The following is a 27832-nucleotide window of genomic DNA, read 5'->3' on the forward strand; positions in this document are numbered from 1 at the left end:
AAAAGAGACAATAACAATTAATAGGAAAAATGTCAATTAGTCCTAGATCAATTCAATTAAAGAGTGCTCAATTTTGATTAAAAAAAAATCTTTGATAAGCTAAATCAGCTTATTACACACTTATGCAAGAACTTTGCTAAATCCAGCACTGTTGAGAATGATTTCATGTAAATTGCATCATCATTGCTTTTATTATTCATATTATCAGCAAAGCAACCAGCAGAACAATGCACAAAATTTGTTGCTTATACTTCAAGAAAGAAAGAATGGAACCATAGCTGATTCCACATAAAGAAAGAAAAAAGACATACGGAAGAGGGTCTGTCTCTGACTTCCCTTTTAATTGCATGGCTGAGAAGTAGGTTTCAAAGAAGACAAGTCTCCAGTCAAAGCCATATTTTGTCCTATAGCCCACTTCAAATTCGTACACAAAGTTCCCCCGATTGATATAATCAAGCTGAGCCATCGGTACGGTTTTCCTGTCCTTCTGTATCTCGACAAGCAGTGGCTCTAACCTACATAATGACAGAGTACATGTAAGGGCAATGGTACAATAGTACAAATCAATACATATTTTTTGTTGCAAACTCTTATCCCCTTCCTTTGTGCTCTAATTCTCACCCTCCCATATATATATATATATATATATATATATATATAACATTTGGCTACAGAATATCTGAAAATGTCGTTGGAATTTAAACTGTAGCACATCTGAGGTAAACTGATACCCATAAAACACGGCTGGGAAAGAAAACAAAAACTATCACATTTAAAGATGCTTTCATTCTACATTTTTTATTCAAACAGCAGTTCAAATCTATTCACTGTATCAAACTTGTCCTTGCCAATATAAATATACACCACTATTTCCCACAAGAGACACACAAATAGGGAATTAGCCCATCCTCTTCCCCACATATATGCATTAAAGATGTATAGATTGATATTATATAATGTATGAAAATTTAATTTGAACTGAGTGTCACACTGTTAGGTGTATGCATCATGGATTAGCTATAAAGGTCAAATATGCTTTTACTTCGAGTATACTGTACTCATTCACAATCTGAGTGGTTTTTAAGGCAACAAAACATACATCATCACGATACACAACGTAACACTTGCCCATTCTACAATGAAGGCTTATCAATTCTTGCAGGAACACATATCAGTGTAAAACTTAGTCCAACCTTACATCATGGAGATTAAAGCCATTTTATCTTTGCCTAAAAACACTTTTCCAAAGTTCAATGGAATAGCTAATATATTTGCTGGTTAATATGCTAGCCATAACTTTCAGACTCAGACAATATCTTGATGATATAAACATACTTACCAAGTTTTATCGAAATCTAATGTGAACTAAAGTCTATGGAGAAGTAACAAACTCTGCCAATCATCATGTCTGAGTAAAATCACACCTACATTCAGTCTCTAGAGTGGTAACAAGCTCTGCCAATCACCATGTCTGAGTAAAATTACACCTAAATTCGGTCTCTAAAGTGGTAACAAGCTCTGCCAATCACCATGTCTGAGTAAAATCACACCTAAATTTGGTCTCTAAAGTAGTAACAAGCTCTGCCAATCACAGTGTTTGAGTAAAATCACACCTAACTTCAGTCTCTAGAGTGGTAACAAGCTCTGCCAATCAGTGTCTGAGATATATCACATCTAAATTAGGTCTCTAGAGTGGTAACAAGCTCTGCCAATCAGTGTCTGAGATATATCACATCTAAATTAGGTCTCTAGAGTGGTAACAAGCTCTGCCAATCACCATGTCTGAGTAAAATCACACCTACATTCAGTCTCTAGAGTGGTAACAAGCTCTGCCAATCACCATGTCTGAGTAAAATTACACCTAAATTCGGTCTCTAAAGTGGTAACAAGCTTTGCCAATCACCATGTCTGAGTAAAATCACACCTAAATTTGGTCTCTAAAGTAGTAACAAGCTCTGCCAATCAACATGTCTGAGTAAAATCACACCTACATTCAGTCTCTAGAGCGGTAACAAGCTTTGCCAATCATCATGTCTGAGCAAAATCACACCTTAATTCGGTCTCTAGAGTGGTAACAAGCTCTGCCAATGACAGTGTCTGAGTAATATCACATTTAAATTAGGTCTCTAGAGTAGTAACAAGCTCTGCCAATCATCATGTCTGAGTAAAATCACACCTACATTCGGCCTCCAGAGTGGAAACAAGCTCTGCCAATCACCATGTCTGAGTAATATCACACCTTAATTCGGTCTCTAGAGTGGTAACAAGCTCGGCCAATCACAGTGTCTGAGTAAAATCACACCTACATTCGGTCTCTAGAATGGTAACAAGTTCGGCCAATCACAGTGTCTGAGTAATATTACACCTAAATTCGGTCTCTAGTATGGTAACAAGATCGGCCAATCACAGTGTCTGAGTAATATCACACCTAAATTCGGTCTCTAGAATGGTAACAAGCTCTGCCAATCACAGTGTCTGAGTAATATCACACCTAAATTCGGTCTCTAGAGTATTAACATGCTCGGCCAATCACAGTGTCTGAGTAAAATCATGAATTCGGTCTCCACAGAAGTAACAAGTTTGGCCAATCACCATGTCTGAGTAATATCACACCTATGTTCGGTCTCTAGAGTGGTAACAAGCCCAGACAATCAAGCGTCTGGGCAAAATCACACATAAATTTGGTCTCCACGGAAGTAACAAGCTCGGCCAATAACCATGCTCTGAGCAGAATCGCACCAACATTCGGTCACTAAAGTGGTTACAATTTCGGCCAATCACAATTTCTGAGCAAAATCACACATAATAACTACGGTCTCTAGAAAGGTAATAAGCTCGACCAATCACCATGTCTAAGAAAACTCACACATAAATTCCGTCTCTACAGAAGTAACAAGCTCGGAGAATAACCATATCTGAGTAATATCAAACCTAAATTTGGTCATTAGAGTGGTAACAAATTCGATCAATCACAATTTCTGAGCAAATTTGCATAAATAAATACGGTCTCTATAAAGGTAATAAGCTCTGCCAATCACCAGGTCCAAGTAAAATCATACCTAAATTCGATCTCTAGAGAGGTAATAAGCTTGGCCAATCTTATAAAATGTTACTGAAAAATATACATGTATATAGAAACCTTTGGCCTCCAGAGTGATAACAATCTCAGCCAATCAGACTGAAGATCACCTCATAACTGGCGCATCTCGCTCTTTATCGAACTGCTATTAAACATAGATAACGCAAGCTAATATTCTACATGTGACCAATTTTAGACCAGAAATATGACCAGCAGATCCACGAGTACCTGGTTAATGTGTGTCGATCTCGGTCATTAATGAACTCGTTTCAGATCCAAATGAGATATGCTTATGCCATGTTTGATCAAATTCAAATCAGGAACATGGCCTCCAGCGTGGTAACAATCTCAGCCAATCAGGTGAATGATCTCCACACAATCTGAGTGGATCATGGTCACTATACAACTCGTCGAAGATCTTGATGATACAGTGCGAGTTTAATAAAAATCGGCTCAAAATATGACTTCCAGAGTTAAAACGCAATTGCTGACGGACAGACGGACGACGGACGCAGGCTCATACCATAAGTGAAAGCTCACGTGATCCTAAAACCATGTGATCTAAATATTTTCGTACTTTGAATTATCGTAAAGAGCGTTATACCAACCAGTTTACATTAACTTCCATGTGACTGTCGAAGAAGGAAACCACCTGACCGGTTACGTGTTTGAAGCCTTCCAATCTGGCACGAATCAGACCCTGTCTGTAGGGAAGACGAATCAGTTTAACAATGGGACTTGTGAGTTCTTTTATCTTCTGCTCAAATTCTTTCTTGAGACTTTCTGAGGAAAAAAATGTTCCTACTTCGATTAGCAAAGGTAGCTGTTTATGATAGCGATAAGCAAAATTTACAGACTGCTATTACGATAACTACTTGAGGGAAAAAAGATAAAGGACAATAAACGATATAACCATGTTGCAGTCTACAATCGACATGTCAAGGTGTACAAATGCAAACCCTGGTTATTGCCAACAAACCATCCGAGGATTTGGAGAACATACTACATGTCTTATTTACACTAGTTGACGTCGTTATACCCCCTCCCCCCGTCCCCATTCTGTCTACCATTTGTGTTATTTAATCATATGGAAAATCTTATTCTGACATTCGTCGCAAGCCCCTTAAGGAAAGGTTCTTATGACGGGACTCTGGATTACTTAAGGAGTGCACTGTTAGATCCACGCTCACATATGTACCCTCTAAAGACGAAGCAATGTCAACCTGATTGGAAATATCTGAGTTTCATCTTTAAACAAGTTTATTTAACGTACGCAACCGGAAAAATCTGCATTTAATTAGTGAGACAAGGCAATATATTAAAAACCCCTAGGGTAGAATAATATGTATGAAAGGGAGTATTTATAAAAAATATTAATACATGTATGATTACACTCTAATTGCAGCTTATTCTTGGTACATAATTATCAATAAAAACAGCTAGGGTAAATAGTCCAAATTATGACCAATCGGAGATTCTTATTCAGTCTACACATAAGCATAGCTGGACGCTAATATTACGTAAGAAGATAGCTGCTGGTGTGTGTGTGTGAGAGAGAGAGAGAGAGAGAGAGAGAGAGAGAGAGAGAGAGAGATTAAATTTGACTAAGAACATCACAGGGAACGATAATTTCAGAAGAAAAGTTAATTTTAGTCAATTAATTCAAATGTGTATTTCGACCGCGAAAGTGGGTAATTCTGTCCACAATATGTTCGCATTTCCGACCAGTATAACATACAAATCAATGTGTGTGTGATTAGGATTTTTAACGTAGCTTTAATAAGTGTTCGGTCATATCGATAAGATGTAGGCAATGTGACAGTTTATATTGATGTCTAGCACTGGTGCATCATGCTGCAGACATGTAGCATGATGTCCCACCCAGTCACATTATCCTGACACTAGGCCGACCAGCCCTAACACTAGCCTCTTAATACTGAGCGCATAGCGAGGCAGCTGTTAGTACCATTTTTGTAAGTCTTTGGTATGACTCGGCCGGGGTTCGAACCACGATCTCTGGCTTCCGAGGTGGATGCTCTAACCACTAGGCCACCGGAGCGGTCTATAACATACAACTTAAAAGTCACTACTGATATTTTTTTGCTTTAGAATTTATTGATTTTAAAATAAAGTTTAGTAATTTATTTGCAAGTCATATAGGGGCATTATTTTTAAGGATTATACATTGTTATAGCCAAAGCCATATTTTTAAGGATTAATCCACGATTATAATTAAAACAAGTAGCTGAAATATGAAGAAAAAAAAAACGGTGGGTGGGGAAATTAGATGAAAAGAGAGAAATAAAACTTGTCAAAATACAAGTTCATATAAATTGCTGAGAAAACGTAAGCTTCGTGTATTTAAACTTTTATTTTCCACCCTTGGGGCCACGGGTGGCTGTGTATTATTCTAAACGTTTACAGTTACCGATCACTGCCATTTCACCTCTGTCCGTGTCGATTCGAGTCTCGGGGTCGACCAATGTGGGTATTCGAGAAAGCTTGCAAGTTGCTTCACGTGGGTCCATGACTTCTACCAAGCTTTTCCCCGGGTTCTTCCTCCACCAGTTGTACTGGCTGCCATGTTTCGCCTATCGTTAGTTGAAAAATGGCGTTAAACCGACAACACTACACTACTAACATTAGCTCTCTGAAAGTCAAGTGCTCTTCATTAATGACGATTATTCCGCTTTGCTCAATAATGTACCTGGGTGTTCATTTGCATATTAAAAGGTCACAGACAAACTACTTTGAATGTAGGTGATATGCAATAGCTGAACATGAGTGGCACACAGTGCTGTTTGGAATTAGTCCATTTTATCCTATGTCCATTTACATCATGTGTGCAAGCTGGTGAGATACAATACTTGGATTTTTTAAAATAGATTTTCATCCTTTCTACACTGACCTATTTAAACGTACAACAAAACACTAAAGCAAAATTGCAAAGGAAAGTGTAGACAAAACCAACCTCCCACCCTCCCCAAAGAAAATCAAAACCAAAACAAACATTAGAAACACTGTCTACTTTTTAAATGCTTAGTTACAAGATTAAACATGGTTTTATCATGCTAGATAGTACTTATGTCTTTAGGTAATGCTTAAGCTGAGCCCGGTTTATATCTATTTAATATCCATCTCTTTTCTTCCATTTCGAGCTTAAGGTGTTTAATGTTTCACTTTTCTTTTGTGTACTGGTCTGATAGATCCGAGTGGTACAAGTGGTATTGTCAACTGTATATGCCTATGACGGAGAAGCCAAGACCAGTAAAAAGACAGTGCCATGAGATTATCGAGAGTAACTTTTCCATCCTTTATATAAAGAAAAAAAAACGTACGTCTGGAAACAGTACTTATCTTTAGTTAGTCAGTTTGTAATGACAGGTTCAAAAGATTATTGGCTAAATCAAGCAGATGAAATGGAAGCTAAGTGGCTTTCTGAAGGACACAATGAGACCGCCGACTAAGGCTGATCTGAACGGGTATCAAATCCGCGACGCTTGGATTACGAGTTTGACATTACAAACACTCAGCCACCATGGCTCACGCGCATTCTTTTGAAAACAACGATGCGCATGTTCCTCGCTTTATATTTGGGGTTGTAGGGTATTATTTGTACATTTCATGTTAAACAGAACAATAATCCTCTTTGTTTGTACGAATCAAGATATATAAACACATAACAGAGATTTAAATAGTACCTGCTGAACAGAAACGACACTGTCTGTTACAAGTTTCACATTCAGCCAGAAACGGCCTTTCCAAAACCTTGGAAGACATTGTGCTCAGCAGGCGAAAACAATTAAGAATTTTGCAAAATTATTGTCCGTGCTTTTCGTTCTCGGTGAATTAAGTCAAAATAATTGTGGTTACAATCGATTCTATTACTGAAGTACCATGGATACAATCGATTGTCTTTCCAAAGAATTTAGGATCATGCTGGAAGAAGTTCTTGCTGCCAACATGGAAGCTAATACTATTGCCGTGTGTGGTTCCATCGTCATGCGTGTCAGCGAAGAAACACCTATATATATGATTAATTGCTGACCTCGAATTTGAGGTATGTGATCAACATAACGTTCTACAGCATACTAAGGTATCCATCCCAAACCCCCACCCCCGTGTAATATCAGAGCATAGTCTTTGTCTATTAGTTTGTATGATATGAAAATTTCAATCCAATTTTAGATATTTGAAAACAATATTCATGCCAAACATATTATTAAAACAGAAATGATGTTTGGCTTCCTGTAGTTTTAGCCTTTCAAATTTTGGGGCTTTTATATATTTTATGTCAAAAGTGACCGTAATTCGCTGAACTAATTTCAATGCGAGAAGAAGGCAATGAAAACTGTAAATAAAGAAGTTTCCTTTGACAGACAATAGCATAGTTTCTAATGTCTTACAACCTAAATTAGTTTTTTATGTTACTTTCTCAAGAATGATTTGCCTTTCATTCCAGAACTATCCCGCTTTTACAGTGTACAAATTAGGGCATCCAGACGTATGAAGATGCCAAAGGATTCAGGATCGGATGCCAGGTGCACGGCCTGCTGCATAAGAAAGGAGTGATGTGATGTGTGACTGCGATTGTGCAAAATGCCTGGCCTGCTGCATCAGAAAGGAGTGATTTGATGTGTGACTGCCATTGTGCAAAATGCCTGGCCTGCTGCATCAGAAAGGAGTGATTTGATGTGTGACTGCCATTGTGCAAAATGCCTGGCCTGCTGCATCAGAAAGGAGTGATTTCATGTGTGACTGCGATTGTGCAAAATACTCAGATAGTGGCCCATGATAAAGCAACGACAAGCTGAAGACCTTTCCTTGTGAAATATCTTGAATACGAAAATTAATTTAGACTAAGATGTTTAATTTAACTTGAATTCACTGAGGATAAAGACAGAATAACAACAATGTAGCGATTTGAATAACCTGCTTTTCCTATGTATTCGCGACTTTGTTTTGATGTCAAAAGACTGTAATTATACTTTAAATTATTTGAGTAGTAGTTCAAATTTGGTACTCAAATAGTTTCTATGTGTATATAGAAAAAAAGCACATGGTGATGTAGATGAAACAAACTCATCAGGCACAAATACTTTCGCTCAAAACCTCTTACGATCTTAATTCTGACTTTGCATATACTGAAACTGAACACCTGTCCTATTTTATCAATGTAAATGCAAATAATAAAAATAAAATAAAGAATACGCAAATTACAACACAATACATTTTCCTCACAATTCTTTGTCTTATAAAGAATGTTATATTGAAGCCGTATTTATGGTAGTTTTAAACAATATGCAAGAACGTTATAATTTCATGTACAGTTTTATACACACTATTGTGGGATCCTTAAAGAACAAGGAGAACGACAGTCCGTCGGAGTGTTGCTTTAAAAGCCTTCCTTGTGACGTCTACGATTAGAACAATCTGATTGCTTGATTTTATTTAGTATGACACTTGTTTAAATGTTAATAACAGCCACAAGACTTTCGAAAATAATCACATGGCTGACATTAGCTCCAAGGTTCCTTGAGACGATTTGGTGTTAATGAAACAAATTTGACAATGAAATAAACATTCAGCCAGAACATCCCATGCCTGGCTGCGTTAAGCCGATAGAGAGTCACGCATATCCGACATCTATACCGAAAACATTGTCATTATTATTCTCTTATAATAGCATAACAACCCTTTTCCATATTTAGAGAAAGCTATTGACAAATAGCTTTTGGCATAATGTAACGGATACTTGTCGGTATAACATAACGGATACTTGTCGGCATAATGTAACGAATACTTGTCTGTATAACGTAACGGATACTTGTACAGACAGGCTCGTTGATACTGAACTTTTTCAACAATGTGAAATCCCGAACTAAATTTTTCTCACGTCTGAGAGTCATTTACTTTCCTCTATCAATTAAAACTCTGCATAGCTCTTATGCGGTTTCAAACAGGAAACAAAATTATAAACCAGCTATATTTTGCCTTTTCAAAAGCAAACAAATGCACATACAAAACAAATGTGTTTCACTTCGCATTACTACAAGTATAACGAGCAGGCATCTTCAGAGGTTAAGAGAGTCCCGGGCCACTTTTCGAGTTTCAAGTAAATACCCTAGCCCTTGGTTATATTGAGATTTGGAAATGAATTCCAAAAAAACAAGCCCATACAATATACTACGTATAAATTTAAAAGACAATTTAGTACACAGCGAAGTGTATTTATTATTTTTAAAATTGTTTATTTATAAAACCCTTTTCGAGGTCCCTTAGTGGTTGAAGCACGGACCATACGATCCCATTGCCCCTCCCCTTGCCCACCTCTGACTGGACCTGATAATGTGTACAGGAAACTATTCCTGCATTCGATGCTAGAATACCTTTCTAAGACTGCAGACGTTGTGCGCTTATATAACAGATTCGAACTGTTAATGGCTGTAGTTTATTTTGAAAGCCTTCAACAAGCTTAATGTATTAAAAAGAAAACGATTTGCTCAGTTCAGTGATAAAGACTATATTTACGAAATGTTTGATCGCTGAAAGCTCATGTTCAATTGATCCAATTCAGAACGAGGAAGCAGTTACATCAACTGATCTATACTAATGTCGTACATAAGCTAATGCCAAAAAAACACTGACTCCATAATAATATTTCAAAGAATGTATAAATCAAAGTACTGTACAAAAATGTCTCCATTACGATATTGTATAGATTCTTTAGAGTCAAGCTACTGTACACAATTATCTCTATATGATTTGTACAGAATGCCTTGATAAGCTACTGTACAAGATGGTCTTCCTCGCGATATTATATAGACTGTCATAATCAAGCTACTGTACAAGACTGTCTCCGTTACAATATTATATAGAATCTCTGAATCAGGCTACTGTACAAAATTGTCTAAACTACGATATTGTACTGAATGCCCTGATCAAACTACTGCACCATACAAAACTGTCACCATTACAATAATGTACAGAAGCCTCGATCAAGCTGTCGCACAATTATGCCTTTGTATAGAACATCAGAATCAAACTACTGTAAAAAAATTGTCTCCATTACGATATGGTACAGCATGCCTTGATCAGTTTACGATATGGTACAGCATGCCTTGATCAGTTACTGTACAAAATTGTCTGAATGACGATATTGAATAGAATGCCCTGCTGAAGCTAATGAAGTGTCCAAACTGTTTTCATTACAATAATGTACAGAAGCCTCGATCAAGCTACTGTACAAAATTGTCTGAATGACGACATTGTATAGAATGCCCTGCTCAAGCTAATGTAGTGTCCAAACTGTTTTCATTACAATAATGTACAGAAGCCTCGATCAAGCTACTGTACAAAATTGTCTGAACGACTACATTGTATAGAATGCCCTCCTCAAGCTAATGTTGTTTAAACTGTTTTCATTACAATAATGTACAGAAGCCTCGATCAAGCTACTGTACAAAATTGTCTAAATTATGTCATTGTGTGGAACATCAGAATCAAACTACTCTAAAAAAAAAGTTTTGTCTCTATTACAATATGGTACAGAATGCCTTGATCAGCTATTGTACAAAACTGTCTGAATTACGATATTGCATTAAACGTCTGAGTCTATGTACAGAATTGTCTCCAACACAATATTCTACAGAAATTCTTAATCAAGTAACTGTACAAAAACTGTCTCCATTACGATATTGTACAGAATGTCTTGATGATGCTACTGTACTAAAATGAATCAATTACGATATTGTATACAAGCGACTATAAAAATTATCTCCATTACGATATTGTATATAAGCGACTATACAAAATTGTCTCCATTACGATATTGTATATAAGCGACTATACAAAATTGTCTCCATTACGATATTGTATATAAGCGACTATACAAAACTGTCTCCATTACGATATTGTATATAAGCGACTATACAAAATTGTCTCCATTACGATATTATATGGAACTCTCTCCTTTACGATATTTTATAAATTGCCCTAATCAATCTACTGTACAAAATAGTTTCCATTACGATAGGCTAAGATTAGCAGAGCTAGGCTAATCGTAATCAAAAAGTGTAAACTATCTATTACTGATTACTTATTTTGTAAGTATGAACAAATAATTTTGTAATCAATTACCGATTTGATTTGAAGTAATTACAGTATAGTCAATTACAGTATAAATATTTTCAAGTTTACTTTCTGACTGCAACATTACATAGTAGATAAACTTATTTATGACTAAGCTGTTTTCGTTTATTTTAGCAAATATTGTGGTCCTACAGTAAAGATGTACATGCTCACGAAAGTCAGAGAAGTCCCTTGGGACGGATCCAAGAAGGGCTGGGGGGTTTAACACGTAGACATCGGGCCCGTGGATGGAATCACTCTGGGCGAAGCCCGAAGAAACTCGTGCATTTTAAGCATTTCCAGAGCATAACTATGTGACCATTTAATTAAATAAAATTTACTCTATGAAACATTCAGGTTGTTTCGTATTCCCCTCCCCCCTAATTGGCCCCAGGTTCCTGTATTGTTCCAAAAGTGCAGTCTGCAATTATCTGGGAATTATATTCTCTAAATCAGAATGGTTCAGTATCTGAATTCAATCAGAATAGAATAACACTCAACCCCAGGCGCCAACTTACTGCTCAAAACAACAAAACAGTTCCCAAACATTCCCAAGCGGTTACAGTATCTAGGCAAATGGTCTCGTCCCTGCTGAAGGGTGTAATTTTGGCATCTGCTTTTCTTACTCGTGAGACGAAAATAAATTGCAAGTCTTTCAAATGTACAACGCAATATACAAATTTGAATCATACTAGGCCTTTTTATCTGCGCAGTTAGTGACACATCTTCTGAGGTAGATTAAAAGGGGAGTCGGAATGGGGAACTCTCAATCCCATCAAGCTATCAAACTTGAATATCGATGATGGTAATTCCCAACAACAAAAAGAACAAAAGGTGGTCAGGAAATCTTTTGGATCTGGTTATTTTTCTATTCCAAAGAAACTTTCATTTCGGAGACTACAATTTCGATACGTTTACAACGTCTACATAATTTTAAGGAAAAACATTAGAGTTCAACAAAATCTAAACTGAGATTTAGATGAGCACGATCATATTGTCAAAACTGTCGACTGAGCTAAAATCAAACACACAGTGGTAAAGAAATGTAAAATTGAGGTTTCTTCTTTCGGTGCCATTGATCAAAACGGATATAGTATTGTAATAAATTTGAAGTATGCGCATTTGGTTATAGCGCTCCGTTTTAAGGAATTCTTAAGACTTTTGTGATTACGTGTTTGATGATGGGAACTCGGTCCTGTGGAAATATCCCTTAACATGAAATAATTACCTAATTACTAGGAGCAAACTTCACGGAGTGAAGTGTTAGTGAGTTTCCATCATGCCATGATTTACTTTTGGTGAATTCAGGTCATGGCCGCATGAGTATCTCTGGAGTTTCATAGTCCCTATTAAATTCTAGTTGTGTACATTGGTTGCGTGACTCCAGGTGCAGTATTTGAGAGCGGAGACTAGCATATTACACAACGGAATAAACAAGAAGAGACTGTTCCGTCATCGGCAGGTACCATTTATATTGTCATGGTGGCAAATGTGATGCAATTTTACAGAAGAAACGTGGCTTCAAACCATGATTTGACTGGCCTAAGGTGACGTAGTAACAATAGTTCCCTGTATTAGGGGGAGATGTATAGTTTTATGGCTTGAAATGCTGCCAGGTACGTTACGAAAAATTAATAAAGACAAACTAGGCAGATGCACGGTTGATAGACAATTGGGAAGTTGTGAGATCTGGTCTTGTATTAATTAGAGTAAAACTGTTATAGAATGGACACGTTGGACCTTCTAGTTTACAACAGTAGTTGTATGGAAGTCTTTGGAATTAAGTGAAATTTATGACTTTTTGCGGAATCGCGACAGGATTTGACACCGCACGGTCAAGTAAAACCAATGGACTGTTACAGTATGGTGGGTTGGAATAAATTGCTCACAGCTGGGTGAAGACAAGACAACTCTCCATCGACAGAGGAAATGTTCCTATGTGACATGATAGAGTCAGCTTCAAAAGTTTTCATACATCTCGCGTTGCATGGCTTTACGGACATTGTAGCGGTAAACAGTTAAGTCTTCGCTTGGCGTTACGGATATTGTAACGGTAAATAGTTGAGTTTTTGATTGACATTAAAGACATTGTAACTGTAAAATGTCAAGCTTTAGTACGATTCATATTGCATCAGGTAAACTAGTTGAATGAATATGCAAGAGATGTTGGTACTTACGCAAGTCACTGGCGTCATCTACAAGAATGATTTCCTTTAATAGATGAGTGGGGGTCCTGGCCAGAATGCTGCTCACGGTTCTGAGGAGGATGGACGGCCATTCGTTATAGAAAGGTATTACTATACTGGTGGTCGGCAGATCAGTAGGATATGTCAACGATTCACATCTGGAAAATTATTATTATAACATGTATAGTAATCTATTTTGGCGTATACCTTAAGATGAGGGAAATTCTTGAACCCAAGGTGGTTTTATGAGGGTTCACATCATATTCTAGGCCCATTGCCAAGTGTTTTAAGTCGGTAAATCTCATATAATCGTTTTCTTACGAAAGTAACCTAGATATAAATCAATGAATAAATTAATCATATGCGAATAGAATCATTCTTTGAAACATACAGAATCACAACAAAGCAACTTGTCTTCAACTGACATGCGATATATTCGACTATTTGAAAACGGTTGAAGCCACTTAATGGCATGTAATGACTGAGCCATTGTGTCTATTAACACGATGCGTGTTCATCGCATAGGAATTTATTAACAGACCATAACTTTTTTATTAGATTGAATGTTTGTATATTTGACCACAAATATATAATAATGATAATAATAACGAGGATTTTGTATAGCGCCTAGTCTATAGAAGCTCTAAGCGCTTTACAACATTAGACAACACCTATAACATAAAAAACATATAATTATATGATTACAAAAAACAAACACCATGAAATTAGAAAACATAAAAAAACATAAGTAAATATTTAAGGTCGGGAACATTATTAGGTCTTTAAGTTTGTTCTTGCAGTCGAAATAAGTCAGGTTTAAGAGCGCTCTTGAATGGGATCACTGTGTCTTTGTGTCTAAGTTCAGTGGGCAATTCATTTCACGTTGCTGGGCCCTGGTATGCAAAAGAACGCTGTCCATATGACTTCGTTTTCATAGTGGGAATAATGAGTATACGATTCTCAGAAGAGGAGAGTAAGTATCTTGCCGGTGTGTACACATGGGTGAGGTCGGATAGGTATGTTGGACTGGAGTCACGGAAGAAATTTGCAAACAGGTCCGAAAAATCGACTAGAGAGAAGGTAGCTGGAAGTGGTGAACATTTGTTCCTTGACATTAGCTTGTTAGTAATCTCGAAAAGCTCTTTGCATCTGGAACTTTCCAAGATCATAGTGCGGTAGTGGGTTGATTTTGCTGCATGGGCTATGTTTGTGACGATCTTCTTAGCGGCTTCATAGATTTGCTTATGAATAGTGAGTCTGGTGGAAAGCCAAAGCCTCTCAGATTTTGGGCGGTCTCTTCTAGCAGTGCGAAGCTGGTCCCTAACACTGCTATACCATGGAGAACACTTTTGAATTGATACTCTGCAATTGATGGCTGGGACATGTTTGTTGAGCAATGAAAGAAGGCAGTTATCGAGTCGTTCTGCTGTAGGAGGTAAAAACGTTGTTATGTTTGCTTGGATATCTTGCATTAGTTTGGTTCTATTTAGTAGTAGAGGTTTCTCTTAGTAGCAAAAAAAGGTTAAGGGTTAGGGACAGATACGTCAAGATGGCATATAATGCAGAGGTGGTCTGATTCAAGTTCGTGGGACACAAGCGAGGATCGTAGAATATTACCATAAGGTCTATGAAGAATCCAGTCTAAAATGTGACCATGTTTATGGGTGGGTTGGTTAAGTGACTGTTTGAGGTTGAAAACATTAATGGAATCAAGGAGTTTTGATGTGTTTGGGTTTCCGGGACAGTCAAAGTGAAAGTTGAAATCTCCAGGAATAACCAGGTTGCCACCTATCGAATTTCCATACTCCAGGAGATTCAGTCAGCTTGTTTTTTTTTCTATTAAGGAGGAGGGCGGTATAGGCAGAAAAGAAAATGGACTGACCTTTGTTCCAGTGTAAGTGTTGTTTGCACTAGTTCAAACGATGTGTGGTAGAAACTGAAAGTTGTGGTGTGGTTAATACGTTTGATCATGGAGTTCCTGTTCATGGAGTTTAACTACAACGAGGTTTTTGAAATACAGTTGTATTTCCAAGGAAACTCATTTTATGCAGTCGTTGAGATGTAAAACATTTTGTATTTTGACCCCAAGTTCACTGTATAAGGATGGGATTGTGTACTGGAGGGGTGTATCGGGAGATTGGGGGGCTGGAATGCAATGAAAAGCATGGCAATTTACGATTCCGAGTCAATGTAGCTACGCTAGTTCAAAGAATTGTTTTTACGTAAGAAATTTTTTAACACTGCAGAAACTAACATCTGTTAAGAGTTTAGCAATAAAAACTAGAATAACGTTTCCCTTACCATTTTTACTTCGTGCTAACTATCGTACATGTATTTTGGGATCTGAAAAAGTCCCTTAACCTAACCGCTAATCCCGCCAAAGAACGAAGTCGTGAACTTGGAAAAGATGCTCTGAACACGATAGCAATTGAAGTAAGGCGTAAAAGTGCAGGTACGCAGTATCTGTATCCATTTGAAGATGTCGGAATATTGAATAAGTGTGTGTGTGTGTGTGTGTGATTTTGGATTTTTAACGTAGTTTTTATTTTTAAAAATCAGTCATATCCCTACGATGTCTGCAGTGTGGCAGTTTATAGTGATGTCTAGCACTGGTGCATCATGCCACAGGCATGTATCATGATGTCCCACCCAGTCACATTATCCTGACACCAGGCCGACCAGTCCTAATACTAACCTCTTAATGCTGCGCGCCAAGCGAGGCAACTGTTAGTATCATTTTTGTAAGTCTTTGGTATGACTCGGCCGGGTAATATTGAATAGTTGCAAATGGAGTGTTACTCTATCACCTGAAATAAGGCATAAAAGTACAGTGACGTAATATTTAAATTCATTTGAAGATATCTGAATACAGAAGCAATTAAGAATATGGCGCAAAAGTGCAGTTATGCAATATTGATAATCAAAGATGTATGAGAACCATGGCAACATTCAACTGTTCTTTATAATAAACCGTTATAATCCATTTAATCTATAACGATAACCCTGCTCGTGAATCGACCATTAATCTGGTGATCTGTAATTATCCCAAAGACAATTAAGATCTCCATATACAGTTTAACCTTTACAGACTGCTATTCCGTTATAATGATCATAAGCTATTCAGTTCTAATGGACATGAGCTAAACAAGGAGTTAGCAAGCAAATGACGCCATTGTTACAACTGTAGTCTCATTCAAATCATTTTTTTAATATGCCAGTGTGGTGCGCATTTTTATTCGGTTAAGACGTATTGATACGCCAAATTTAAACAAATTCTTTCCACGGATTCAGAACAAAACACGAATTAAGTTTTTTATTTATATCCTGTCTTTGACGCTTTCGACATACATGTACTTTTAACTAAACAGATGGACATCAATTTATAGTCTGATCTAATGCAACTAAGAATATCAACAGGCGGACGTAATTGAAAACACCAATATAGGTCAAATCTGGGCGTTCCATATAATGATAGAGATTCAACATGCATAACAAACACTGGATTAACCATATACAATTAAATGGGTATGTAATAAAAGTTAATTCCTTGTTACTTACAAATCTCTCCCGGCCTCAATTCAAATAATCTTGATCGTATTCCCATAGCTGAGGTTCCCAAGGCGGTCTATATAGTCCCCCCCCCCTTTCAACTTACATCTCTCAACCCTATGCAGACTTAAATGGTACTTAACATGATAATACCGCAAGAAGGGGTCGATGCTCCGTCTAATTTGATGGATGACGCTGTCCAGAAATAATCAATGGCTGGAAGGGGCACAGTAATATTGATTTGATGTTTATGGTGGAAACCATCTCACCAATAAGTCGATGAGAAATATAAGCCAAGAGATGAATCAAGAATGAGTCTTGTTCTCTCAAGAGCCTTCTATGGTGATGTTGCCTCTAATATTCAAACTACATGTGCTTTTTGCTGCTAACGTACATCTGACAGCTTCTGAAACCATTTCAAAGTAGTCATCATGGTAGATATTTACACTTCTGTCAACCATTTTATACCTCGTCTTCTACTGATTTATAATTCGAATACGGGGCTAGAAATGATTGCTTGCGTTTTTTTTTTGGAGGATAGCCCAGCGATGTTATTGTGTCAAAGGTTTAGAAGATAAACGTTATTCCCTAATCCTGTCTTGTTTTATTTTGTGTAAGTGTGCGTATATTTGTCTTCTTCTAATAACGCTGTCTAGAAAAAAAACAAATTCAGAAAAGAACAAAATAATAATTAAATATAAAAATATTAATAAAAACATCGGTAGATTTCTTATTTGCTGTGTAGCCGATATAAGTTTTGTTACGTTAAAGCCCATTACAAGTTGATTGGTTCATAAAGAACCGACATCTGGCAAAAAAATATCGCGATAGCCATACCATAGCATTGGCTCACTCGTTTCAAGAAAGTGGGTGGTTTGCGCCGAAAGTGATGGTGTCACGTGCAAGAAACACCCATCTTTTGTCAGAAAAAAGAAATTTTAACATTTGTAGGTGACAAAAATTCGTTCATAAGTTAGACTCAACCTGAAAACAAATTAATCTTTTTTATTTTACAATTAACTCAACTATCAGAAATTAAAACCGTAAACCTATGACTCTAATTATGCCTATGAACGGGTTTGCTTTTGTATAGCACATCGCTGCTATTTGTACACCCTATCACTGCCCTTTTTACAGCCTATCACTGCCATTTGTACAGCATATCAGCACCATTTGTACTGCATATTACTACCATTTATACAGCCCATCACTACCATTTGTACAGCCTAATAGGACAATTTGTACAGCTTATCACTATCATTTATACTGGCTATCATCGCCATTTGTACAGAGTATCACAACCATTTGTACAGACTATCACTACCATTTAATTGTGCAGGCTATCACTACAATTTATTTGTACAGAGTACCACAACCATTGGTACAGGCTATTAACACCATTTTTCCATCACCAGATTATGTAATTGTAACTTAGGTTCCATAAACATAATGTAATAAATCTAGGGTATGCGCCTTTGTATTTACGTCTCCATTTTATAGATTTATTAGATTTAGTGAATATTGTTTTTATCGTGGAAGGTATTTGCCGGGGAAATATTTCTTAGCCCGAGTAGTTAGACAATGTATAGGGGTAAACGTCACAGAGTGCAGTATGGATGAGGTTTCATGATGGCATGGTTTAGTTTCGTAACTGAGTGAGCATGGAACCAAGTAGTTCCTATCCAAATCTAAAGGTACTGATTCGTTGTGTATCTCCATTTGAAATGTTTGTGATAGGGATCGATATATTGTGCAGTGGAATAATTGAGAAATGATTATTCCATTATCTGGCGACGCCTTTCATTCTTGGCATAATGATAAAGATGGAGTAAAGTCACGTGTGAAATGAGGCTCCAAATCGTAATAAAGCTGACCTGGGGATACAGAGGGAAACAGTTCCCTGTGTTAGGTGTTTGAGTTGTGGTTTGTATTTTATGGTATTGAAGTACTAACGTTACTCTATGGAATCCTAACAAGGAGAAGCCATGCAATTGTGAGGTTGCCATGCAATTGTGAGGTTGCCATGCAATTGTGAGGTTGCCATGCAGTTGTAAGGTTGCCATGCAATTGTGAGGTTGCCATGCAATTGTGAGGTTGCCATGCAATTGTGAGGTTGCCATGCAATTGTGAGGTTGCCATGCAGTTGTAAGGTTGCCATACACTTGTGAGGTTGCCATACACTTGTGAAGTTCTGATGCAAATGTGATGTTGGGATATTTTGTGGTCATTGACTGATTGTAAATAAGGGGAAAACAGGGTACTTCGAACCGAACACATGCGAGTGTTTGATTCGCTCAATAAAGAGACGATTTTCCGAAAACAATATGTTATTACTACCTTTTGTATTCTATAATCATGTCCACGTATTTTAAAATGCAGTCAAATCGCTGACATTTTAAAAATACTACGGAAATGTATACAACTTTTATTCACACTGCATTATTGTTTGGCAGATAATAACAAGGATAACAGGCTCATGCACTTAATATAGGACGTTTTAGATGTCCAAGAACGTTGTCACATCATCATGATTAAATACAGCACTCGATATTGGCAGTCTTTTACCAAACTGCACGGGGTAATGTATGGTTGGAAATGGAAACATACGAAGGAATTAAAATATTCTCAGCTAAATTATGGTAAACACTTTCTGAGATTAAACGTGGGGTACGATTCAGAACACATTGTAACTATCTTTCACAACAGTAGATTACAAATAATTTGGAATTGTGATGTCTTCATATATATATATATATATATATATATATATATGTGTGTGTGTGTGTGTGTGTGTGTGTGTGTGTGTGTTAATTCAACAGGGATTTAGTACTATATTCGTCATTATATCTTCAAGCACTTTCGTGTCGTAGCCATTGATGTTCTTTAGTATTTCAGTATTTCGAAAACGAATAAGCTTTAATTTTTATGTTAATGATGTCAGTGTCGTTCAGGTGAGATACAAACAACATTTGTTATATATATATATATATATATATATATATATATATATATATATATATATATATATATATATATATATCTGTAAACGAAAACAGTAAATGAAACAGGTAGCTGACGTGACATTACTGTTGAAAAAAGCAATAACATGAAGGAAACAAAATCACACCGAGTGACAAAATTACCTCACATCACCTGTTTGACCCGTCGTGACAGAACCCTGTCTATCGCTCGGTGTGAATTTTGTTCCCATCAGGTTATTTCTTTGGTGTTGTTTTTTTTTTTTAACATTAAGCTCGCGTCAGTTATCGGTGCTAAAGCATATGTGCAAATCTGACAAAGCTGTCCAATATTTGAAGGTAAACAAGAAAAAGCAAAGTTGACAAGACTGCACAAAACGAAGATCGCTTAGGTAAGTACATCACTGTCCTGATAAAATTCATAAAGTGATCTATGCAAATTAAAGCCAAGTAGTTTTTGGTGGTCTGTCTTTGCGGTTTGTTACTGTCATGTTAAGAAAAATATAAGTGTATTGATACAATGTACAAAGTCTCCCTTGTCATTTTTCATGATGCTTGGATCATTATAACTGGCTGTAAAATGCGTATGAAATAAAGTTCCCTTGTTACCTTTGTCAGTATATAATTTGTATACATGAAACATTAAAATTAAACCATAAGTGTGTATGTATATATATATATATATATCTCCTGCAATGGGGAGTCTAATTTGTTAGACATTTCACGTGCACCATGAAAACGTCACGCACATTCAATTGAATCGGAGATTTGGCTCTTTAATTACCTTCACAACGCGGGCTCTACGGTAATATCTGAGCAACCACTTTTGTTGTTGAAAATCTGATACGCACGTGCGAGCTTGCCATATCGGGGGATAGGGGTTGAGTGTGAACTGCACAATACACACAAAAATGAACGATAGTACCAAGAAAAGTTCCTTTTTTGTATTGCAATATTGCTGAAACGACCTGTGTATTTCCACTATGCACGGCTGACAAACATAGACAGTTCTAGTTTTTAATTAAAAAAAGCCCTCTTACAGAATTGATATAAAAATCTTGCCAGAATCGCAAGAAAGTACAAGGTGTGTGTTTCTCAATTGTTTTCTTCACATGACTAACATATCCTTTTGTACAAAAGTAATAATCCGATACAAATAAACAATTTTCTGTCATTTACATATTTTATAATAAATGATAAGTTCAAAAGAGCTGCATACACGCAACACACGAGTGTTAAGGTGTCATTTATATTACACAACACGGCCTGATACAGATCTTTGTAACGAAAAGCCCAATAGTGTCATAATGGGGATTTGAGACCGTCTTGCTATTTTTCGGATCCCAGGCCCTCTTTGGATTCCGCAATTTTTCAGCCATATCACGACGATGTCTGCAGTGTGACAGTTTATAGAGATGTATAGCATTTGGGCATCATGCCGCAGTCATTAACATTATTCTGACACCAAGTGTAAAATGTACGTGTATTCAACCGTGCATAGTGGAAATATACAGGTCGTTTCAGTCACATTAATTCTGACACCAAGTCGACCAGTCTTAACACTAACCTATTAATCCTGAGCGCCTAGCGTGGCAGCTGTAAATATCATTTTTAAAAGTCTCTGACATGACTCGGCTGGGGATCGAACCCGCGGATCAATATACACAGGCAATTGTGTACTCGATATTTACTAAATGTAAATCAATTACCTGTTTCGGGTCGCCAGCGCCTCTGCTCCGTAACACTGTGCGGATACGTCGGTGGTTTTCCATCGCAACCAGCACCGCTTCGAATTCAGCCATGCTAAAAGTTATATCTTTAATAGCCATCAAGTCGAGTTTACTAATTGTGTGTGTATGATTTGGATTTTTAACGTAGCTTTAAAAATGTTCAGTCATATCACTACGATGTATGCAGTGTGGCAGTTTATAGTGATGTCTAGCACATGGGCATCATGCCACAGACATGTTGCATGATGTCCCACCCAGTCACATTATCCTGACACCGGGCCGACCAGTCCTAACACTAACCTCTTAATGTTGAGCGCCAAGCGAGGTAGCTGCTAGTACCATTTTTGTAAGTCTTTGGTATGACTCGGCTGGGGTTCAAACCACGACCTCTGGCTTCCGAGGTGGATGCTCTAACTATAAGGCCACCGGAGCGGTCTATAACATACAACTTAAAAGTCACTACTGATTTTTTTTGCTTTAGAATTTATTGATTTTAAAATAAAGTTTAGTAATTAATTTGCAAGTCATATAGAGGCATTATTTTTAAGGATGATACCCACGATTACTCTGAACCGCCGCGAAAATTTTCGAATATTTGCATATTCATGAATCCAGCCGTAGACAAATCAATTTGGCAAAGCCACCCAAGACACCAGCTACTATCGATATAGCCCTGAAAGTAAATCCAATTAGTTTACCAATATTGGTTGATGTAGTCATAATTCTAGCACGACCAAGAGCTATGTAGGTCGCAGCATAATTCCTGAAACAGTAACTGCGACCTCATACTCAAGTGTATATTTTGCCAAGTTTTCTTGTCGATCTCATCTTGCAGCTGTTCCGTTTTAGCTATAGTTTTTTTCCGCATCGGTAACTTTGAGGCAACATCACATTTTTCCATTAATATTGTCATTGTAGAGATAATTGCTCAAGAGACTTGTCTTGTGCAGCTGCAACTCGTGCATGCACTTCCAACCAAGCATGTTTCTGCACTGGTACAAGCGTCATGCAATCCTGGAAAATATCTCCCTGTGAAATATTAAAGACTCTAGCGACTATGTGTTCTTAGGACCAGTCCTAACACTAACCTCTTAATGCTGATCTTTGGAATAACTCGGCCGAGGATCTAACCCACGACCTCCCGCAACCAAAGCGGACGCTCTAACCAATAACCATGATTTCCAGGGGGATAATGTGACCCCTCCCATGACATATGCTGCGGGCGCCCATGGTCACAATCTGAAAATAGTCGCCCTCCTGTCGCACGACATGCGGTGCACTCACCCTACAGACCAATAAACAAAATGTACGTGTATTCCAATAACTACATCCGAGGTTATCTTTGGCCCCGAAGGATATGGCCGAGCGATCGTCTCATTGCTTGAATAACGATCCATTTAACACAACTCTGAAAGGCTAACGTATAATAATGTTTGAATTAGGGATATAATGGACTCTTTTGTATCAGACATTGCCAAAGAGTGGCGGGTCCAACATACAGAACTGGAAAGGTTGGCAACAGTTTTTCTATATCATTCAAAATATTTTATAGAATCCAAAATTATTTTAATAAAATGAGTTCTCTAGTCATTTGTCCGCCATCGTTCCATTTTCTGTAAGACCGGTAGTTCCAATATAATCAAGAAGAAATCATTGTTGATTCAAAATTCATAACAATGCAGCATTTAACCTTTCAAGTTTCCTCACAGTGGTCCCTAAGAATCTCTCTTTCCCCAGTGAGGATGGAAACAGTCATCCCGATTCCGCCCTTCGAAGTCTGTGTACCTTTCAAAATGCTCTAGCAAGCCCATGTCTGTAATTTAGCATCCAATTTACAAGGACATTAAACAACAATGCCTGTAAGTTGCATCCAATATACAACGAAGTTAAACAACCATGCCTATAATTTAGCATCCAATTTACAACGAAGTTAAACAACTATGCCTGTAATTTACCATCCAATTTACAACGAAGTTAAACAACTATGTCTGTAATTTACCATCCAACTTACAACGAAGTTAAACAACCATGTATGTTAGTTACCATCCAGTTTACAACGAAGTTAAACAACCATGTGTGTAACTTACCATCCAATTTACAATGACGTTAAACAACCATGTGTGTAACTTACCATCCAATTTACAACGAAGTTAAACAACCATGCCTATAATCTGCCATCCAATTTAAAAGGAGGTTAAACAACCATGCCTATAATTTACCATCCAATTTACAAGGAAGTTAAACAACCATGTCTGTAATGTATCATCCAATTTACAACGAAGTTAAACAACCATGCCTATAATCTGCCATCCAATTTAAAAGGAAGTTAAACAACCATGCCTATAATCTGCCATCCAATTTAAAAGGAAGTTAAACAACCATGCCTGTAATTTACCATCCAATTTACAACGAAGTTAAACAACCATGCCTATAATTTACCATCCAATTTACAACGAAGTAAAACAACCATGCCTGTAATTTACCATTCAATTTACAAAGTTAAACAACAATGCCTGTAATTTGCCATCCAATTTACAACGCAGTTAAACAACCATTTCTGTAATGTATCATCCAATTTACAACGCAGTTTAACAACCATGCCTATAATTTACCATCCAATTTACAAAGAAGTTAAACAACCATGTCTGTAATTTACCATCCAATTTACAAAGAAATTAAACAACAATTCCTGTAATTTGCCATCCAATTTACAACGAAGTTAAACAACCATTTCTGAAATGTATCATCCAATTTACAACGCAGTTAAACAACCATGTCTGTAATTTACCGTCAATTTACAACGAAGTTAAACAACCATATCTGTAATTTACCATCCAATTTACAACGTAGTTAAACAACCACGTCTGTAATTTACCCGCCAATTTACAAGGAAGTTAAACAACCATGCCTGTAATATGCGATCCAATTTACAGCGAAGTTAAACAACCATGCCTATAATGTACCATCCAATTTACAGCGAAGTTAAACAACCAAGCCTGTAATTTACCATACAATTTTCGACTCAATTAAACAACTTTGCAATGACTTGGATTTTGTATGAAATTCGCAGTATTCGCTCGTAACGTTGAACGTCCATGCCGGAAGATACGCGCTAACGTGAATTCTGATTTTCTTATTCCTTAATAGCTTGGGGGCTTTTTGCTGTGGAAAGTGATAAAATTACGAAGACCATAATAACTTTTTTTCTATTTGCTATATGTCATAAAATCTTTACGAAGCATTTTAGAAACGAAATAAATCACACCATTCTGGTGTCATCTGTTAGATAAAACCATTTGGTAAAGTCAAAATGTTATGTAATCCTCAGTGACCCCCCGCTCAACTATTTCTTAAAGCAACACGGTGGATAGCTGAACAGTTCAAACTTGATTACCTACCCTGATGGTCTTGAATCGGGTATTCGTCTGTTGATGGGCAGTAAATCACTGAGAATAACATTTACTTCGTGCTGTTTTTCCAGCTCTTTAGCCATTGGTGACTCGAGAATTTTCTCCGCCTTTTTAGCATCCATAAGTCGCACGTTTACCGCTTGACCATTGAACCATATGGTATCCATCCCAGTATAGAACACTGCAGTGTCCTTTCGGTTTTGAGCAAAAATGTCATCTTTGAGGATCTTCTGCTTCTGGAAACGGAGTTTATTTCGGGCGCCATATTTCTCACGAATCCTGATCAAGGCAATGAAGATGACTGTTGCAAGGAGCACAGCCATGCCAAATAAAACCAGTGTATACCTTCGAACCAGTCGCATACTTAATACATGTCCTGTTTGTGTTTACAAGTTAAAATAGGAATCTGCATGCATCTACATTTAACAAACATGACACAGGTTTATGGTAAAAGTTGATATCTTTCACAGCAGCATTCCCTCCCTGCTTTATTCTCTGTCAATATCACCTATCACTGCGATGATGAACGTATACATGTACACTACTGTGAATATGAACGTATACATGTACACTGATTACCGTGATCATGTACACTGTTGTGTGTAGCCATTTATCATACACTTCCTTACACTGATTACCGTGATATTGTACACTTGTGTCTAGCCATGTATCATAATACACTTCCTTCCTTAGTAAATCCCTTGAGCAGTCTTAATATAAAGTTGCACGCAGCCTGGACCCGAAAATACTGAGCAAATGTCGCCTCGATGCTTCTACATGACTTCAGGTAAATCCAGGTAAACATAGTGAAATGTAGCAAAAGATCTACGCACGGGTATATGACAGAGTTTACCTGTTTCAAAAATAATTGCGTCTTGACATTGATCATAGATTGAGCTCACAAATCATGCGACCTCTTTGGATAAAATAAAATCGATGCATAAGTAGATATATCCCAACTTGAAATCAAGATATACATCCTGTGCAACAGGACACTGGTGTGTTAAGTCATACATTAAGACCGCGTGTAAACAACTGTTCACGTAGGACTGGCCTAAAACCCTTTGTCCGATTAGTCATTTCATGCTAAGCAACGGGACAAGAGTGATTACGCGGAAAACATCCGGACGGAATATTCCGCTTACAGTTCCTCTTATTGATTGATTCATTAAAGGCGAGCTTGCTCAAAAGCCAATACCATGTTAGTTTTTACTCCAGGGGAATTAACTGTGAATCGTGATTATACTATTGGTAGAGGAGAGTTTGAACGCTGCGGGTGACAGTATTCATCGATGCTTATTTTGTTCCAAAATAAAACATTTTTGATGGCATCTTTGTTTTCTTAATTACCCCTAGATATATGACAATAATAATATTGTGCAGACCTTTACCATATGGAAACTATATAAATAAATAGATGTATATTGACTCCAAATGTGTTCGCTTTCTTGTCCTTCTGTATGTGCATATGCATGCATCCGTCTTTTATTCTCTTATTTCGTATGTCCATTTTAATGCATCCGTTATCCTACCGGTCTTTCAGACCATTTGTATGTATATATTAATGCATGTTCCGTTTCTCTACCAGTCTTTTAAATGGGTGCAACAAAACTACGTTGAAGGTAGACAGGGTGATTGATTTTGGCGTTAGGAGGAAAGAGACAGAGAAACACACACACACACACACACACACACACACATATATATATATATATATATATATATATATATATATATATATATATATATATATATATATATATATATATTGATTAATTGATAATAGGTGGGTAGGTATTAATATACAGGGATGTCTTTCCTCATAGACACATATTATGCTCTAGAATTGATTCCAGGGGCATTTCTCACATACCCCTCGCCTACTTGTTTGGCACCCCGATCCAACGATATTTTAAGATCCGCTTCTGCTTTGTGATATTTGTAAAGTTCCTGATTGGTGACGTTCCCTTCTGTATAAAGGTAGTAATAGATGCAGTACTGTTACGGAATGACCGGAATCTTCATCATGCAGCCAGTGTGGTCCTTCAAAACCAGTTATTTATCAGTTAACGAGATTGCTCAAGCTTAAATAAAAGACATCTCTGACAGTAAAACAGATATATTTAAACGTGTCATCAATAAAGTATTTGACAAAGTTATGAGCCGTTGACCTTAAAAAATATAAAAAAAGAAAATAACAGCGTACGGTTTAATTTAGTGTACCAGAGTGGGCACAGGGATTAAAAGATAATTCCGCAATGCTGGCTTAACCATCTTTTCTTTGTAATTTGGCGTTGACAGCTCAGTTTAATTAATTACAACAAAATTTTCATTTGATACAAGCGTTGAATGTTTACATGCGTTAATGTGTGATAACAAAGTTAGTGATAATTAGTTTTTTGTCTTTTTCTGTTTTACAATATGCATTTAACGTTTCTGCTGCTAAAATAGACCAGCGCCTTCTATACCCAATTCTTTTCCTGCTTTTACCCGATTGTCACACTTGCGTGTATGCGGTATGAGGCAGTAAAAAGAATCCTAACGCTTGCGCGAAAGATTTTACGTTACAAATTCGGCATCGCAAAACGATGTAACGGTTATTATCGTTTTGGAAATACAGTTATCAACAAAAACACTGGTCACTCTTGGTCAATGATCTTTGCTCATCAACAATCAGCTAAGGTAAATTATTTTATTCCTTAAACGCACAGAAAACGATTTTGCAAAGCAAAATCTACGTGCAATCAGGCCTATACGTGATTGATTGTAA

At 37.1% G+C, this 27832-nt stretch overlaps 1 protein-coding gene across 1 annotated transcript in view; it reads right to left on the minus strand.

Annotated features, from left to right (window-relative positions):
* The window catches only part of LOC149800814 (polypeptide N-acetylgalactosaminyltransferase 13-like), an 82550-nt gene extending 56445 nt beyond the window's left edge, over positions 1-26105 (minus strand). The window contains exons 1-4 of the mRNA XM_089954809.1: positions 25051-26105; positions 13387-13553; positions 3688-3862; positions 312-515 (exon numbers count right to left, since the gene is read on the minus strand). Of these exons, the coding sequence (XP_089810935.1) occupies positions 312-515; positions 3688-3862; positions 13387-13553; positions 25051-25424 (920 nt within the window). The 5' untranslated portion in view covers positions 25425-26105. The remainder of the gene's footprint in view (positions 1-311; positions 516-3687; positions 3863-13386; positions 13554-25050) is intronic.
* Positions 26106-27832: the final 1727 nt, after the last annotated feature.

Source organism: Sinohyriopsis cumingii, chromosome 4 (genome assembly GCF_028554795.1).
Source record: "Sinohyriopsis cumingii isolate HCF-2022 chromosome 4, ASM2855479v2, whole genome shotgun sequence".
NCBI lineage: Eukaryota > Metazoa > Mollusca > Bivalvia > Unionida > Unionidae > Sinohyriopsis > Sinohyriopsis cumingii.